The following is a 16,504-nucleotide window of genomic DNA, read 5'->3' on the forward strand; positions in this document are numbered from 1 at the left end:
GTTGATTGTTTCCCTCTGAGTATAACTTAGATTTCTATCAGCTAGCCCTACTCTACATTCGAATGATGGTCAAACATTTAACATGTGATTCAAACATACAAAATATGAATTCCACAATAAAACGAAATTCGAAATAAATAATTCTCACTTTTAAACCTTCTGGTGGTATCATGACCACATAAACTATCAAGTCTTTGAGTGGCATTTGGAAGTGATCACATAAGAGAGAGAATTGATGGATGTCAACTTCTTTATTATGAGGAACACTTCTTTATTATTTCGGAGTATATGCTTACTCCTCCATCATTAACTCCCTCTTTTACATAAACCAAGCACACGTACATCTAACCAACATAATGAGTTTGTATTAAAGTTTTAGGGGAATGGGTATGCCTTTATTGTAGAATTCATCTGGGACTGACGCATGGATATACTCTCAATAATGTCTGGGAAAACTGCACAGTAAAACATGGCAGCATATGTCAAGTCCTGCGTGTATCACATATCACTGATATAAACATGTGCTTTCAGGAACTGTTCTCAGCTGATACATGCTGGCAATACAACATGCCGAGTGCATCATAATTAGTTGTACAAGAGTTACTTCCCCTGATGTTAATGTGCTATATAAGAGTACAGCACATAATGAATTGATTGTCAATAATAACGACATCAATATTAAAAGTCATTTAAAATAACCCTGGATTATCTCCCCTGCTAAAGAGTTTTTCTAAAGAAAAACAGCACATTAATAAAATACAACAGTATTAGTAGTCTCTTAAACAACGACAATATTAACAATTTTAAACAAAAACCCAGATTATCTCCCCTGATACAGTTTTTTAAAGCAAAACACAAACAGAGAACATTAAACTGGGATGAGCTAAGTATAACAATGAGGTAAGCAATTTATCTATCTTAGCGCTACTTATTTTTAGTTACAACAGTTGTAGCGCTAAGATCCCCTGAAACAGGCCCCTGCAATTGGTTTACATTAATCAACAAGAAACTGTTTGAAGACGACAATATGAAAATAATAGATCAGCATATTTTACATTCATGTTACAGTTTATCATTTTACACTGACCATATTTGAAAAGGAAGTTTATACATGTGATTACGTGACTACTGGGAGATACTAGCTACAGGAAAACTGCTAATGTTTACAATAGTTACAGAAGGCCTCAGCTGATGGAGGACAAGAGGAACACTTATACATCTGGGGCATGTATATATATATATATACGTACAGTTAACGGATACAGAAAATTAATGAGCAATTATAAAACCAGTGTTTAAAAATTATGAAAAGCCTTTACATTGTACACGACCTACAAACTTAAACAGCAACTGAGTCCACATTAGGATAATGCACATCTAGAAAAAAAGAGTTGTGCTCAATATGCACGAGTAATCAACTGAGGATGATTACTGATGTGGCACATGGTACGTCACGATGTCCTGAGGCTGGCCCGGCTTGATGCTAGAGATTATCCTGAAGCTACATGTCTCGTGTCTCCTACTGTCTACTGCGATATTACAATGGAGATATCTCTTGTCCTGTATTGCTTGTAGCACTCTGGCCAATTCTTGGCAGTAATTTCAAACCTATGTTATGTACCTGTCATATTTCTCATCTCGACGCCATCACCTCTTTATATTATAGTCCATGTACAGTACTTTCACTACGTCTCCTGCCAAGGTTCATACAGATACGATACACTAAGACCTGACCCTTCACTGATTCCGAAGTTATCCATACAGACTGCAGTCCCTACGTACGTCACGTTATGTATACACTCCCCGCCTACGATACGATATGATATGATACGATACGATACACTAAGACCTGACCCTTCACTGATTCCGAAGTTATCCATACAGACTGCAGTCCCTACGTACGTCACGTTATGCCTACACTCCCCGCCTACGATACGATATGATACGATACGATACACTAACACCTGACCTGTCACTGTATCCTAAGTGATCCCTACAGACTGCAGTCCCTACGTATGTCACGTTCAATACGGCCCCCTTCTACATTCTGCGCCTATGTTATGCCTACACTTCCTGCCTACGATACAATACGATATGATACACTATCACCTGATCTGTCACTGCATCCTAAGTGATCCATACAGACTGCAGTCCCTACGTACGTCACGTTCAATACGGTCCCCTACATTCTGTGCCTATGTTATGCCTACAGTCAGTGCCTACGATATGATACAATAAGATACACTAACACCTGATCTGTCACTGCATCCTTAGTGATCCATACAGACTGCAGTCCCTACGTAAGTCACATTCAACAAGTCCCCTTCCACATTCTGTTCCTATCTTATGCCTACACTCCCCGCCTACGATACGATATATTAACACCTGACCTGTCACTGCATCCTAAGTTATCCATACAGACTGCAGTCCCAACGTACTTCACGTTCAATATGGTCCCCTACATTCTGTGCCTATGTTATGCCTACCTATCTTATGCCTACACTCCCTGCCTACGATACGATATATTAACACCTGACCTGTCACTGCATCCGAAGTTATCCATACAGACTGCAGTCCCTACGTAAGTCACGTTCATCACGGTCCCCTTCTGCATACGCTGTGTAGCGGCTGGACCAGCCTGACTGCAGTCCCTACGTAAGTCACTTTCAATACGGTCCCCTTCTACATACATTGTGCAGTCCCTACGTAAGTCACATTCATCACGGTCCCCTTCTACGTACGCTTTGTAGCGGCCGGACCATACAGAATGCAGTCCCTACGTAAGTCCACTTCTACGTAAGCTGTGTAGCGGCCGGACCATACAGAACGCAGTCCCTACGTAAGTACCCTTCTACATACGCTGTGTAGCAGCCGGACCATACAGAACACAGTCCCTACGTAAATACCCTTCTACTTACGCTGTGTAGCGGCCGGACCATACAGAACGCAGTCCCTACGTAAGTACCCTTCTACGTACGCTGTGTAGCGGCCGGACCATACAGAACGCAGTCCCTACGTAAGTCCCCTTCTACGTACGCTGTGTAGCGGCCGGACCAGCCTGTGTAAGCATGCATGAGACAAGACGCAACTGAAGACTGTGGGCGGAACTGACAGAAGCGATTGATGGCCGAGGACCTCGGACATGACGTGTCGGGCAAAACGGATGCCAGCTTACCATAGATCTTACAGCCCATGACTCGTAGTACTTCACAAAACAAAAAGTTACCATGGTTACTGTTAAACAAACACATAACGAGCAGTCTCACTGGCAGGGTCAATTCAGAGAGAACACGCCCTGATTGGTTCAAATCAGGACAAATTGATAAATAATTATTAAATATGAATTCAAAGACAATTTGAACCAATCAACATTGAGTTAACATCTGAGTTGACCCGCTCAACCAATGAAAACAGTTATTATTATTATTGAGGTTATGTCAATAATACAGATTAACACAGGTGGTAAGTATAGGCCTATAACACATACCTGCGCTTGAACATTCACCTAGGTCAAAGGTCAAAGTGGAAAGTTCACACCATGCAGTTCCGTTGTAATAGCAGGATTCCTCTTATCACCACTACCTATCACTGACTTAGCTTTAACAGCTCTTCATATTGTTATTTACCATGCTTTCACGAAATCAAACATAATTCATCAGATTCTTAAAGCTACATTGTCTCAACAAGATCACACAACTTATTATTACATATATACCCTCAATACAAGAACACTTTAATCTTGATTATTCACTATGTTAAACAATAGTAACTTAAATAATAAGTTTCAAATAACAGTCACCTAATTATTTATTGTGATACATATTTACTGTTACACCTGAAGGTGTGGGAGTGTAGCGAGTGTTAGGGGTCTCCAGCAGATCACAGGGCATACAACAGGCATGCTGTACACAGGCGTATCCCACTCATCTACACTGTACACCAAAACATCTTAGAGCGGCTCGTCACCTTCCGTATCCATACTTAGGAATACTTCTTTTTTTTTAAATCTCTTTTTTTTTTAAATCCCCAAAACTTTAAAAGTGAAAAATATATTCTGAAAAGTATTATTCTCTTATCGATGACTGTAACCTCAGGTCCAGCACACAACACTGTGGCCCAACGATGCTGGCTTCATCAATATGATAATTGTAACACATTCACAAAACGTCTTGAAGAACCAAAATGAAATTTGAAATATTTTAATCCTTATTTTGTTCACACTAACCAAACAATTCACCAAAACATGATAGTCTGGCACAATTGTATGTGTCTACATAATTTTTGTTAGGAACTTTGGAGTTTTGTTTCCTCCATTTTCATCGACAGTAAAGATCTCTATTGTAATAAAAAGGATTTTACCTCGCGAAGTGCATCAAATCACTTGAGCACCTTGATTAAATACATGAAAAGATTTGGACAATATCTGTCAATGCCCAGTTGACAGTACACATGCTATGCAAATCCTCCAATTAACCGAAATCAGCAGGGCGGTCGCCATGTTGTTTATGAACCGGCTGTCGAGTTACAGTATGTTAAAGGATTTTGATTGGACGATGGATAGACTTAGTCCAGCCAAAACATAACTCCATCATTCCAGCCTAGTTTGGCAAGGGTGGTAACCTGACTTTTAAGGTCAGTTAACTCCCTTGCCTCAGGAAGATGCTACAGCCAAGACCAAAGGAGATGACAGGATCAGATTCACAGGGCGGTATTCATTCCGGCTTGAACTAACTAGGTCTTAGATCACTCCCTACTGCTAGACAGTGGTATGAGGCGGAGTTCACAGGGCGGTATTCATTCCGGCTTGAACTAACTAGGTCTTAGATCACTCCCTACTGCTAGACAGTGGTATGACACCGTGACGACGAGCACACTCTAGGGATGTTTTGCTCAAACATATTTTGTAGAAGTGGTCCAAAATCTTATTTGCTGATGTTGATGTTAGATGTGTTGGAATAAACAAGGCAATGCAGAACATGGCTGACTACCCAAGACACAAGCTTCATGCTCACTACAGAAAAAAACATTACAACTTTAGAATTCACAAATAAATTTGATCAATAATCAATTATGAAAAATGACATTTTATCTAAGATAATTTATGTTTATCAAACTCTTTACTTCAGTTTTAAATAATATTTAAACTGATCAAATTACGAAGTGTTCCACAACAAAACACATTTTCACGTCAATAACAATAAAATCACAACAGGGATATATCTAGAATTCCAAACTAATGCTCTTGGCAGGCAAGTTTGGAAAAAAATGTTCCTTTTGTACAAAAATGGGATTTTCTAAATTACTTATTTTCCTAACTGCAGATTATTTTAAAATTGTATCTTAAAATTGTAATTTATGATGTAAAACTAAACATTAAAGCTACTTTCTCATCATTGTTCCTAATACGGACTATAAGACATCATTTTTATAGATAATAGCATGAAATGGACACATTTTCACTTCAAATTTTGGATTTTACACTGACATTTTCTACAGACTGCAGTCTAGATAAATCCCTGGATAAGAAAAGACGTCATGTTCAATTTTAGTTTATTTCCCCCCTTGATTGCGTGTGAGTTACGTCCTTGTGTGTGATTTTCGTTCATAACAGTCATTTCAGTTAACTAACAATTACAGGAATATTATGCATGTACCTATGTTTTGTTATGTCAATCAATATTTTGTGTTCATTTTTAAACTTCAATAACAAATACCCATAATTATATTTTTTTTAAATTCTTTCAAATGAAATTCCATTTCATAATTATATTTTCTACTTTATGATTCAAAAGAGGTAAGATGGTGTAATGTGGTCGAAACACCACCCTGCTTGGAAGTCGGGGTCTGCAGGCAGTGTATAGACAATGATAGCACAGCACAGCACAGCGCCACCTACCTGCTGTTGTGAGCTGGCAGGGTTGGTGAGGTTCTGGCAGGCCATCTGAATGGCCTGGTTGGCCCGGGAGAACTGGGACTGATCCACAACGCCGGGCCGGCCGGGTTCCGAGGCAGGGTCAGCGATACCTACCAGGTAGGCAGCCTGCAATACAGACATACCTTCATGCAGTCTCCATACAACAGCACACACAGAGTGTCATTTCTTTGTTCATTTTTTAACATCGTACTAAACAATATTCCAGCTATATGATGGCGATCTGTTAATAACCAATTCTGGACCAGACAATCCAGTGATCGATATTGTGAGAAAGATCCACATCGCTGGGGTACGATGACACATTTTCTACCAAGTCACCAAGTCACAAAGCCTAACAACCCGATCCATTTGGTCTCCTCTTATTACCATCATAGGTTGTAGGAGGCCAAATCTAACCTGGAATCCATGGGGTCACACACATATTTCCTAATGCGTTTATGTCATGTACACTGACATCAACATGGCAGTTTGCAATACAAGTGATGCAGGTCTCAGACGTTTACCACTTCGGTGAAACCCACGAGCACGGGTATGGTGCTGACAAACCTAGAAACATAATCGGGGCGAACCGGGATTCGAACCCACAACCATAGGTTTCTGGCGTGCCCAAGGGACGCAACTCTGCACAGCGAATCGTGGCGCCTTAAACGACTGGGCCACCCGTGCCCCCAGAACATCCACTAGGTCTGGACATGCCTGTGAAATATTCTCTAGAATCGCTGAGTCAAAGACAGTGGTCTGAAGCCCTGATCTCTGATGAAGAATACTGACATTTTCAGTGAGTTTGGTTCCACACCAAAGACAACGCCATGGAATAACGTGGTATAACTGCGTAACACCTACCTGCCCAGAGGCTTCTGTCAGTCCACACACGGAGTTGGCGAAATTCCTCACAGAGTCACAGAACTCATCAATGTCTCCTCTCTTGGCATGCTGGGAGATTCCTGTCATGGCTTCTCCCAGACTCTGAAATGTAGACACAGACATCAGCCACAGACCTTCAACACACAGACCAGCTACAGACCACCGACGTACAGACAGACAACAGGCAGGACATACAGACATACAGATGGGTACACACATGGACCAATCTCAAGTACAGTAAACTACATTTATAACGAACACGCTTATAACGAACTGACGAATATGACAAACTTATTTTTTTCCCAAGTCACTGCTGTATATATATGCTATACATATGCTTATAACGAACTACGGTTATAACGAATTAAAAGTAGTGGCCCATTTGAGTTTGTTATAACCATAGTTTACTGGAGATCCGATGTTTAACTCCGATATTCCATCAACATCCTCATTATGTCAGGTGAACTTTCTAATTAGACAATCAACTTCTAAATTCTCTGTATGAGCAAGCATATCATTTGGAACAGCTTACCTATCTTGAAACCAAATGTAAACAGGCAGTTCTGAATGCAAAATAATAATGGCTGTGCTTAGATGTTGATATTTTACGCCCCACATTGTTAAAAACTAAGCAGGAAAAGTTGAAAGTTAAAGATTTAGGGCTCCCTAGATTCAAATAGTACAGAAGAAAACCTAAAGGACCCCAGTACTTCTTCTTATTTGAATCACTGCTCAACAAATGTCACATCATTATTAACTGTCAGCTCTTAATGGTTAACCGGTTATAGTCATATGAAGATAAAAGTAACATGAACATATAATTGGGGATGGAAATCAACAAGCTATAACATGTCTGACTGTAAATAATCAAAGCTGGGCCAGGAAACCAGTGACTGATAGAGTGAGCACCCAGCCAGGTCAGCCATTTTAGCCATCCAATCCTCATATAATAACAGTCTTATATCAGACTGCTAAGGATCTAATGTTATTGTCAGTCTGTCCCACAAGAAACATTAGAGTTTGCTTGTCTGAACTTGCATCTTAGCATCATTTTCAGCTGTTTTGTTCTAAAACGGGCTATTATAAGCCGAGATTACAAGACTGAACATAATTTTTAACTTGTCTCAGGCTTTGGGCTTGTGGTAAAGTCACAGACTGTTGTTAGTTTCGTTTGTTTGTTGTTTAACGCCACACTCAGCAATATTCAAGCTATATGACGACGGTCTGTAAATAATCAAGTCTGGACCACACAATCCAGTGATTGACATCATGAGCATCAATCTACACAATGGGGATACGATGACACGCATCAACCAAGTTAGTGAGCCTGACCACCCGATCCTGTTAGTCGCCTCTTATGACAAGCATGTGTTGCTGAAGACCAATTCCACCCAGGACCGTCACGGGGGTGTTTAACTCGACTCAGGTAAAGCAGCAGCAGACTGTTGTTAGCAGAACTATGGGTTATCAAAGCAATCTACCTGTCAACTTACTCTCACTGACTAGATAGGAGTGAACTTAGTGTAAGTGGAAAGGGCCTGGTTGATTTTCAACACTGACACAACGACGAGGAGAAAATTGTAATGAATCAAAATATGAAAACGTAGAAAACAAGATGAGAACACAGGACACCAGTACTGAGATGAAATGAGGCAGCTACATGAAGAAGATGGTGTAATCTAGGACAGCCGTGTACAATAAACTCTTACCTCCAGGTGACCCCCTGTTGGCTGATGATGAAACAATCACAGATTCACACATATGGAAAGTGGAGATGTCGTTTGTTTGTTTGTTTGTTGTCTAACGCCGCACTTAGCAATATTCCAGCTATATGACACCGGTCTGTAAGTAATCGGGTCTGGACCAGACAATCCAGTGATTGATATCATCAGCATCGATCCACACAATTGGGATACGATGACATGCATTAACCAGGTCAGTGAGTCAACCATCCGATCCCGCATGTCGCCTCTTACGACAAGCATAGTCACCTCTTACGACAAGCATGGGTTGCTGAAGACCTATTCCAACTTGGATCTTCACGAGTCTTAAAGTCGAGATGGAAAATCAGGGAGTCTGGAATTTTCTTTACTTTATACCACAGTCAGCAATATTCCAGCTATCTTAGTTCAGGTTTATGGACAATCCATATTGGGCAGGCACATCAGTGCATGATAAACATTCATGAATGCTGTTGGCAGCACGATGACATAGCCCAGCCACAGAGGATGATCATTCATTTCCCATGTTTGTTTGTTTGTTTGTTTGTTTGTATGCTTGCTGTATGTTTGTTTGTTTGTTTGTTTGTTTGTATGCTTGCTGTATGTTTGTTTGTTGTATAACGTCACACTCAACTATATTTCAGCAGTCTGTAAATAGTCAAGTCTGGACCAGACAATCCAGTGATTGACATCATGAGCATCAATCTATGCACTTGGGATATGATGATACACATCAAAGATGTCAGTAAACTGAGCACCCGATCCTGTTTGTCACCTCTTCAAGCATGGGTTGCTGAAGACCTATTCTAACTGTGACCTTCCTGTACAGGCGAACAGGCATCAACTGTGTATGGCCTCTACAACAAGCATGGGTTGCTGAAGACCTATTCTAACTGTGACCTTCCTGTACAGGCGTACAGGCATCAACTGTGTATGGCCTCTACAACAAGCATGGGTTGCTGAAGACCTATTCTAACTGTGCCCTTCCTGTACAGGCGTACAGGCATCAACTGTGTGTGGCCTCTACAACAAGCATGGGTTGCAGAAGACCTATTCTAACTGTGACCTTCCTGTACAGGCGTACAGGCGTCAACTGTGTGGGGGGTGTCAGGTGCATGAGGAGATGAATGATGGCTCACAACATGAAGCGTCACAAACATGGACACACAATGACAGCGAGTTCAGAAACACGTCAGTCCTATCTAGTAACATGGATGTTGGCACTGACTAGAATATGCTAGATATCTGGTATCTTGTTTATGTAACGCTGCACTCAGCAATATTCCAGCTATGACCAGACAATCCAGTGATTGATATAGTGAGCAACGATCCATGTCATTAGGGAACAATGACACACTATCAGCAAAGTCACTGAGACTGACCACCCAAGCAACGACCAGCATAGGTTTCTGGGAACCAATTCTAACCTGGAATCCATCGGTCTCTCTGGTACCTTATTCCAGAAGCAAGTTAAAGGTATTCTAGTCTTGCTGTGTATACCGTACAAACTGTCTGAGGACTGCTATAGGAGTGGCAGGGCAGTCATACCGATATGTTCAGGGATTTTGTTCCTGGTATTATTGAGACCAAGGTATATGGCAAAGTTGGTAATAAGTTCCAAAGTGAGACCACAAGAAATCCCCAAACATTCCCATTCCATTTCACTGATAATTGGACAAATAATGAAAAATATGTTTGGCTACGTGGTTTTACATTATTTCATTGAATGCAATGACAAAATATCTTTGAAAAAATGCAGACTTGAATTCTTGTTCCTAATTTGCCTGCCACAAGCACTTGTCTGAAGTCCTTGACAACTTCTATATCACTTGATGAATATGGTTGAGTGACTCACCTTTGATTTGTCCATAACTCCATCAAGGCACTCGAAATACGGGGCATCACTGATTGGCTCGTTGGCGTTGTCAAGGAGATTGTGCATCATCTCTATCTGGCGCAGGGCGTTGTCGCACTCCTTCTGTCCGGGGGCGGACACGGTGCAGATGTTGATGAGGTGGTTGATGCTCTCCGTCACCGCCCTGTGAGAACATCACACACGGTGAACACATGGTGAACACACGGTGAACTAACAGTGAACACAGTGAACAAACAGTGAACACATGGTGAACATATGGTGAACACACAGTGAACATATAGTGAACACACACCGTGAACACACGGTGAACAACAACAGTGGTGTGGTGATTAGATTCGTTTGTGTTTATATTTCAGCTACATCACGACATCTTGAACACATGGTGAACACATGGTGAACACACGGTGAACAACAACAGTGGTGTGAATATTAGATTCGTTTGTGTTTATATTTCAGCTACATTACGACATCTTGTAAATAATCCAGCGAAAGGTTGGCTTTAAGAGTGAGTGAGTTAGTTAACACCGTCCCATTATTTGTATAAGTATTAGTTATATCACGCCGTGTCAGCTTAATGTGGGAGGAAAGCCCTAAGTGATACAGGTCTTTGATGTTTGACAAGTACAACGATAGCAGCAATCAACTGAGTCTCACCAATTGATCCAATCCAGTTGCCCCATACAACGAGCAAAGAATGTTTTGGACATTTTCTAATCTAGGACCAAAAGCACAAAGCGGTTATGCTAAGGGCACTATCAGCGGCTATGCTAAGGGCACTATCAGCGGCTATGCTAAGGGCACTATCAGCGGCTATGCTAAGGGCACTATCAGCAGCTATGCTAAGGGCACTATCAGCGGCTATGCTAAGGGCACTATCAGCAGCTATCCTAAGGGCACTATCAGCGGCTATGCTAAGGGCACTATCAGCAGCTATGCTAAGGGCACTATCAGTAGCTATGCTAAGGGCACTATCAGCGGCTATGCTAAGGGCACTATCAGCAGCTATGCTAAGGGCACTATCAGCAGCTATGCTAAGGGCACTATCAGTAGCTATGCTAAGGGCACTATCAGCCGCCAAGGGGATGTTACGCGTGCCCTTTAGAACAAGTTACATTGGTTTCAGAACATGATGAACACCATCATGAACTCCTCACCTTGCAGCCTGGGCCAGGAGGTTCTTGGCGTTGGGGGCATTAGGGTCGGCCGAGACGGACTTGGCTGCCAGCAGTAGCTTACTGGACACCATGGACACGCTCTTGAGGCCACCCACGATCTGGTTCTGTGTCTCCACGTCCTTGGAGAGTCCGGCCATGGTGAGTCCGGTGTCCACGAACTCCTGGTAGGAGTGTCCGTACTGGGAGGAGGACATCGCCAGCTGCTGGGGGGTGCCGCGGGATGACGTCACGATGTTGCTGGCCGCCTGGTTCAAGCCCACTGCTGCGTTGTTCATGTCGACCTGAACATCTTGGTACGACTTGCCCGTCCCGGGGAACTACACCAATAGACATGTGTTCCATACAATAAAGGAGGGGATAAAATACAACTGAATGATTGAGTAAGTAGAGTGTAGGTATTTTAGTTTGTTTGTTGTTTAATGGCGCGCTCAGCAATAATCCAGTCGCCTTTTAAGACATGCATGGGTTACTGAAGACCAATTCTAACCCGGATCTTCACGGGGTTGGAGTGTAAGTAGAGTGAATGAGTATGTATGGTATGAAACCACTTAAGTTTGTTTGTTTGTTTGTTTGTTCGTTGTTTAACGCTGCACTCAGCAATATTCCAGCTATATGACGGCAGTCTGTAAATAATCAAGTCTGGACAAGACAATCCAGTGATTAATATCATGAGCATCGATCCACGCAATTGGGACCGATGACATGTATCAACCAAGTCAGCGAGCCTGACCACCCGATCCCGTTAGTCACCTTTTACGACAAGCATAGTCACCTTTTACGGCAAGCATGGGTTGCTGAAGACCTATTCTACCCTGGATCTTCACAGGTCTTAAACCACTTAAACGGAGGACACAAGAAATGTGCTCATACATTGTACCCATGAGGGGAATCGAACCGAGGCTTTAACCACAAGGCAGCGAGGACCTACCCGAGGGGAGGAGAGAGTCTGGCTGGAGGCGGTGATGTGTCTGAGGGCGGCGTCCACGTCTCTCTGACCTGGCAGGCAGTTCACACAGTTGTTGAGGGCGTTCGACACACTCTTGGATACCTGCAACACACAATATGCTTGTTTACATCTCTGCTGTCTGCTGAATAGGGTGACCTCGGGGTTCGAAATTAACATGTCCGCTAGTCTGAGACTAGTAAACTTCAGGTAGGACCGGTTACATTTCCTTGTGGACACTTACTGTTAACATTAGCTACTTACTGTTAACATTAGCTACTTACTTTAACATTAGCTACTTACTGTTAACATTAGCTACTTACTGTTAACATTAGCTACTTACTGTTAACATTAGCTACTTACTGTTAACATTAGCTACTTACTGTTAACATTAGCTACTTACTTTAACATTAGCTACTTACTTTAACATTAGCTACTTACTTTTAACATCAGCTACTTACTGTTAACATTAGCTACTTACTTTTAACATCAGCTACTTACTGTTAACATTAGCAAGATGTAGCTGTTTTTGTGGATCAGTAAAAATGAAAATTAATTTCTAGCCCTGCACTGAAGACCAACAACACTGTCTGCTCTGGCTACAGTAGATTGTCTACTCAACACTGAATACTGATCTCGGTCTTAATACCTGGTTGAGCCTCTGTCTACTGTCTACACATTCCTGGTCGAGCTTCTGTCTACTATCTACATGTACCTGGTTGAGCCTCTGTCTACTGTCTACACGTACCTGGTTGAGCCTCTGCCTACTGCCTACACCTACCTGGTTGAACCTCTGTCTACACGTACCTGGTTGAGCCTCTGTCTACTGTCTACACGTACCTGGTTGAGCCTCTGTATGTTCTCGGGGTTGCTGGGGTCCCGCATCACCCGCTTGGCCTCCTCCAGAAGGATGACAGACTTGTCCATGATGTCCTGGGCACACTCGATGATGGCGTGCTGGACCTGCCTGTCCGTGGTGGTTGCAGCAACACCGCGCACTGCTGACGTCAACACCCGCAGTGCGTTGGCCGTATCCCGAGCAGCGATACCAACATAGTCTTCATTACCCTGAAGAAAAGACACAAAAAACACTTCAATTTCATATTTTTAGGTTTCGTTTGTTGTTTTACGCCAGTAGTCAGGAATATACAAGCTGACTGACTAAATAATCCAGTCAGTCAACCCAGTGGCTGATCAGTGTCAGTCACAAAGCACAACCACTCCATAACAATGTTATTGGGCTCTGAAACAAGTTAAGGCAGTGAGGGGACGGTGGGGGACACCAAAAATGGGCTTAACACATTGTACCCATGATGGGAATCGAACCCGGGTCTTCGGCGTGACGAGCGAACGCTTTAACCACTAGGCTACACGACCGCCCAAAGGCAGTGATGAAAATATTCTGACCAGAATACTTCATGCTTGGCTGTCACATCTGATAAACCCTTCAACCTCATGTATTCCTTGCAATCACATTTAATCTACAGAAGAATAGAAGCAAACTAGCAATAAAAAAAAAGAGACAAGGGGAGACAACCGATGACAGGGGAGACAACCAAAGACAGGGGAGACAACAGACCTGAGCTGCAGCTGTGAGCAGCTGTGCCATGGAGGAGCCGACCGTCTTGGACGTAGTTCCCAGCTGGAGAGCAGCTGACTGAGCCTGTGGGGAGAGAATCACTGAGCTACATCACGTGTAAACCACACACACTAGATGCTCTACTGCCCAGGCTACACTTGACAGTGAGTTACGAACATAGCAATTGGAGCCCTGGGGCCCTTTAGGTTTCCCCAATAACATCTGAATCTACGGACATCCAAAATGTTTGATTCTTAACCTCAGGGTTGACATTCATGCATACTTTCATGTTAATCATTAACACTGCGCTAGCACACACAGGATGATGTGATGTCGCTCTTCACAGATAATAATCAACTGTGTGGGAAATTATCTTTTTTCACTTCATGACCCAAAATATCTGTACCTGTAATATTCCTATGTCTAACTAACCTAAGTCACATTTTATGTTTTTAAGAAGGCAACTTTTTGATGGCACTTTGCCCATTACTGCTACACGGACATAATGTAATAAACATTTTCTCTTCAGGAAACAATCAGTTAACAAAGACTCCGCATGCAGGAAAGAAGCTGCAGTTGTCCACTACTAGCGACGACGTACCGTCTCTCCAGGCAGGGGGACGAGGCGTCCTTCGTTTGTTGCCTTCTTGATCTCGTCCAGCTGGTAGTTGAGTCCATGCACCTGGTCCAGGGCGGACTCCACCTCCAGTGTGCCACACGCCTCCTGGGCCTACACAACGGAGGGATCACATGCTGAATAGAGTCAGACTAAATCCACGCTAAAAGCTTGCTTGTATACTGTGGAGTGAGTGAGTGAGTGAGTGAGTGAGTGAGTGAGTGTGGTTTTACGCCGCTTTTAGCAATATTCCAGCAATATTACGGTGAGGGACACCAGAAACATTGTATCAATGTCGGGAATCGAACCCGGGTCTTTGGCGTGACGAGCCAACGCTTTAACCACTAGGCTACCCGACCGCCCCGTATACTGAGGAAGGAGAATGAGGATGGTTTTATGCCCCTTTCAGCAACATTCCCGCAATATCAGTGGGCGTGAAACCAGACAGGGATTACATACTGGGTGTAGGATGTCAACAGTGAGTGTCTTGTGTCGCATTAGAGATGTCAGTTTAACTGTTGACCCGTTGGCCCGTGGCCAGTTATAATTACAAAGGGCTTGCTGAAACGTCTAGGAGATGGCCCGTCTGGCTGGCCAACATTTCACCCCATATCCGTGTATGTTTAATTTTTGTAATTTGGTCATCTCGGTAAAATGACAACCGGACGCCATTTTGGAATGTTGTGCACAACAACATCTTTATTTGCTCATAAATTACTATTCATATTCCAGGTTTGTCATGGAGGCCTACTGTGGAAGGGTTACACAAAGAAGTCAGACATTTCCCCCACCCAATCCCCACCTTAAACTTAAGACAAGCTACTGGGAAGCTATTCTGACCCAGAAGCTCCAGTCTCTTGACACGTGGACCCAGTTCAGGAAATGTTTGTATTCTCAGTGTGATAGAGGGCACTAACAAAGACAACTGTAACTTTTGGACAATGGACACACTTGAAGAATGAGTTGTTGAGTTTGAAAGTCAGTTTTGTCATGTCTGGGTAGTTTGGGGCAAAACCTAAAGATTTTGTTTGTTTGTCTGTTGTTTATGCTGCAGTCAGCACTATTCAAGCCCTATAACAGTGGCTGTACTTTCATTGAGCCTGGGCCAAATAAACCACGGGCAAATATGCATTATGTTCTACAACGACACTGTCTGGTACGACGCAGTCAATCAAGAAAGTCACCGACTCTGACCAACTCGGGAGTCAATACGCAGGAATCTGTGAGACTGACCTTCGATGAGGCTGTCCTGAGTTCTGCGAGTGCTGATGTCATGGCCTTGACGCTGTTGTGGAGGTTGAGGACTGCAGCCTGGTCCGTCACTGTTGGAGCGGCGGCGTTGGCAGCAGCTACCATCCTGCTGGCCGGCTTCAAGAACATACAATGTATATACTTATGTTTCAGTGTTGAAGTTGTTAGATGCATCATTAGTGTCTATGTGACATAGCACTAGGAACTGATATGTGTATGTGTGTGACGTGTGTGTGTGTGCATGTGTGAGTTTGATATGTGTGTGACTTGTGTGCGTGTGTGAGTGTGACATGCATGCGACATGTATGACGTGTGTGACGTGTATGACGTGTGTGTGCATGTGTGAGTGTGACATGCATGCGACATGTATGACGTGTGCGACGTGTATGACGTGTGTGTGCATGTGTGAGTGTGACATGCACGTGACGTGTGTGACGTGTGTGTGCATGTGTAAGTGCATGTGTGACGTGTGTGTGCATGTGTGAGTGTGACATGTGTGTGACGTGTATGACGTGTATGACATGTGTGACGTGTGTGACATACC

General features: G+C 43.0%; 1 protein-coding gene across 5 annotated transcripts in view; it reads right to left on the reverse strand.

Moving 5' to 3' along the window:
• Positions 1-16,504, reverse strand: part of LOC124111860 (talin-1-like) — a 325,376-nt gene that overhangs the window by 189,524 nt on the left and 119,348 nt on the right. For 2 of the 5 annotated variants that reach the window (XR_007220682.1, XM_048395665.1), the window contains exons 27-36: positions 15,943-16,077; positions 14,695-14,823; positions 14,094-14,177; positions 13,355-13,582; positions 12,500-12,619; positions 11,551-11,888; positions 10,376-10,559; positions 6,779-6,901; positions 5,897-6,040; positions 3,176-3,205 (exon numbers count right to left, since the gene is read on the reverse strand). Coding sequence is in view for 4 of the 5 variants with exons in the window: in XM_048395665.1 (XP_048251622.1) it covers positions 3,176-3,205; positions 5,897-6,040; positions 6,779-6,901; positions 10,376-10,559; positions 11,551-11,888; positions 12,500-12,619; positions 13,355-13,582; positions 14,094-14,177; positions 14,695-14,823; positions 15,943-16,077 (1,515 nt within the window). In the remaining variant the exon portion in view is untranslated. Of the gene's footprint in view, positions 1-3,175; positions 3,206-3,487; positions 3,506-5,896; positions 6,041-6,778; positions 6,902-10,375; positions 10,560-11,550; positions 11,889-12,499; positions 12,620-13,354; positions 13,583-14,093; positions 14,178-14,694; positions 14,824-15,942; positions 16,078-16,504 lie in introns of all 5 variants that reach the window. The other 3 variants (XM_048395666.1, XM_048395664.1, XM_048395663.1) reach the window with 2 other exon arrangements.

The sequence above is a fragment of the Haliotis rufescens genome, unplaced genomic scaffold, assembly GCF_023055435.1.
Source record: "Haliotis rufescens isolate VD_foot unplaced genomic scaffold, xgHalRufe1.0.p SCAF_14, whole genome shotgun sequence".
NCBI lineage: Eukaryota > Metazoa > Mollusca > Gastropoda > Lepetellida > Haliotidae > Haliotis > Haliotis rufescens.